The sequence below is a fragment of the Platichthys flesus genome, chromosome 11, assembly GCF_949316205.1.
Source record: "Platichthys flesus chromosome 11, fPlaFle2.1, whole genome shotgun sequence".
Taxonomy (NCBI): Eukaryota; Metazoa; Chordata; class Actinopteri; order Pleuronectiformes; family Pleuronectidae; genus Platichthys; species Platichthys flesus.
The window spans coordinates 20,741,448-20,743,921 of NC_084955.1; the positions used below are offsets into that span (position 1 = coordinate 20,741,448).

General features: G+C 49.3%; 1 protein-coding gene across 1 annotated transcript; it reads right to left on the reverse strand.

Annotated features, from left to right (window-relative positions):
• Positions 1 to 862: 862 nt before the first annotated feature.
• On the reverse strand, positions 863 to 2,202 carry pou3f1 (POU class 3 homeobox 1). Its single transcript, XM_062399471.1, has one exon. It carries the CDS (start codon positions 2,178 to 2,180, stop codon positions 1,053 to 1,055), a length of 1,128 nt encoding a protein of 375 aa, XP_062255455.1. The 5' UTR covers positions 2,181 to 2,202; the 3' UTR covers positions 863 to 1,052.
• Positions 2,203 to 2,474: the final 272 nt, after the last annotated feature.

Genomic DNA, 2,474 nt, shown 5'->3' on the forward strand with positions numbered 1-2,474 from the left:
GCAATAATAATAATATTAACAAAAGAAGAATAAGTGCTCCATGCAAAGGAAACAATGACACAACCCTCAAAAGAAAACAAGAAATGCCTGTTGCCCCCCTTTTTTCTTTTTAGCGTCTGGTGCTTGTTTTGCAAATTTCGACGTGATGAGCTGCGAAGCTTTAAATATTATTTTTTTTAAGGCATGCAGTCAGAACTTAGACGTCCTGGTGCACTGGACAATTTTTTCTGAAATACATTAAAAAGTATGAGTCCATTTCTCTTTTCTTTTTTTTTAGTTCGGGTGCCACGATTCCTACCACTGCTCCTCCACCAGCTGAGTGAACAGAACACATATTAAAGAAGCTGCTCTGACGAGTCACAGCGAAATCAAGACACACAGTTCTGCAGAAAGAGGTTAAACAACATATCTCCAAAGCAACAACAACAACAACAACAAAAATTAAAATTAAACACCACACTTCATTGAACAAAGAAAGTATACACCGATATTCGGGAAATTGATCAGTTGATCAGTTTTGAGGCTGAAAAAGGAAAAGCGTTGTTCATTCAGTGTTTTCAGCTCCAGTGTTGATGGTTGTGTGTTTTTCTCAGGAAACCACGTCGCTGTGGTGAGTTCATGTCCCACAGATGGCCTCGGTTGAAACCATTCATGGAACAGCCATTGGGAATCGACATTTTTACTCGTCACCTCCATATAATTTTGGTAAATAAAGATCTTTGTTTAAATGCGCACAGAATCAATAATAGCGAACCTTTTTTTTTTTTTACTCATTTTCTTTTTACCTCATGATTTTTCTCCCCCCCCCCCCCCTCCCTCTTCTCATCTATTTGTCAAGACGATCTCGAAAATACTAAGGGCAACAAAAATAAAAAATAAAAAACTCATCTGTTCAACTTTCCCATGTCTCTTTTTCTCGCTGGAAAAGGAAAAAAAAAAAGGAAAAGCCAAACTTAAATACTGTAAACTCCATAGTCCCCCATTTTTTTTTTTTTTTTGTTTCCTGTTTTCTATCCCCCCGGCGGAGATGCTCGGATTGTTCATGAAAACAGTCACTGCCCAGGACTCTGTAGTGTGCGGTGTAGAGGAGGGGTCTCTGCTTGGGAATATACGTCCTCCATATTCGGGTGAGGGACCCCCACTGGTGTCATTCTTTTCTCTTTTTGTCTTCTGTTGCAAAACCAAACGCGCACAACCTCTTTTTCCAGCTGCAGAGTGCCGGCTAAACTGGTGATTTCGTGAGCAGATGGCTTTGGGCATTTTAAGAAGTGGTTCTCCAGCGCCCCTTTCACCCCCACTTCGATGGAGGTCCTCTTCTTTCGTTTCCTGCCCTGCGCAGCGATCTTGTCCAAATTGGTGGGACTGCCGGTGTTCGAGTCCGTCTCCTCCAGCCACTTGTTTAGCAGCGGCTTAAGTTTGCACATGTTCTTGAAGCTGAGCTGCAGCGCCTCGAACCTGCAGATAGTGGTCTGAGAAAAGACGTTTCCGTACAGGGTGCCCAAGGCCAAGCCCACGTCCGCCTGCGTAAAGCCCAGTTTGATCCGCCGCTGCTTGAACTGCTTGGCGAACTGCTCCAGGTCGTCGGAGCTGGGCGCGTCCTCGTCCGAGTGGTCCTGGTGGTGGCTGAACGCCTGCTGGGGTGACTCCATCTGGTTGTCGTGGCTGCCCGAGTCGTCGATGAGCGGGTCCCGCATGCCGTGGTGCAGGGCGCCGGGCTGGGGACTCAGCATTGCGTTGAGGTTTGTGTATCCGGGCTGCGAGTAGACCAGGGACTGGTGGCCGTTGGATGCCGGGGACAGCGGGGACAAGTGGTGCGTCGTGGTGGGCGCCCACGAACCATGGTGGTTACTCTGCGTCTGCTGGTGCACCAGGTGAGATCTGTGGTGGAAGCCGCTGCTCAGGTCCTCCCGGGTCGCCTGCACGCTGGCTTTGTGCTCCTGCTGTCCGATGTGGGTGCCGGTGGACCAGTCGGTGTTGGAGCTGGGCAGCCACTGGTGGTGTGTCAGGCTCATCGGGTGTCCCGTGTTGGTCGCCGCGAGCCCCTGCAAGTACTCGTGGTGCATCATCTTCTGCACCTCTCTGTAGGTCGTCCCCTGATGCATCCTGTCCGAATCCGGATGCATGAGCGGGTTGGACGGTAAGGAGTTATTCCTCGGAATATACTGAGCTGTTGTCGCCATGGCTCCGACTTCGAAAACTGACGAGCACTTCGGAGGTCTCCAGGCTTTAGAGCCAAAACGCAACAACCTGCTCTGGGAGGTCTCGGGGAAGAGGCGAGGACACGCCTCCCCTCCTCTGGTATTGGCTCCTCTCCGATCCGAGCCCACTGGGGACACGCTCAATAGGCGCACGGATTCAGAGAGCTGGGCTGCAGCGCATTTTACGCACAGGATGAATAGAGCTCCAATCTTACATATGCTACAGGAAGAGGGGAAAAAAAAACACATGTTCTATTTATTAAATGTCCCTTTGAG

Coding starts and splice junctions, on each gene's coding strand:
- pou3f1 (XM_062399471.1), bottom strand. CDS start 2,180: ATGGCGACAACAGCTCAGTATATTCCGAGGAATAACTCCTTACCGTCC.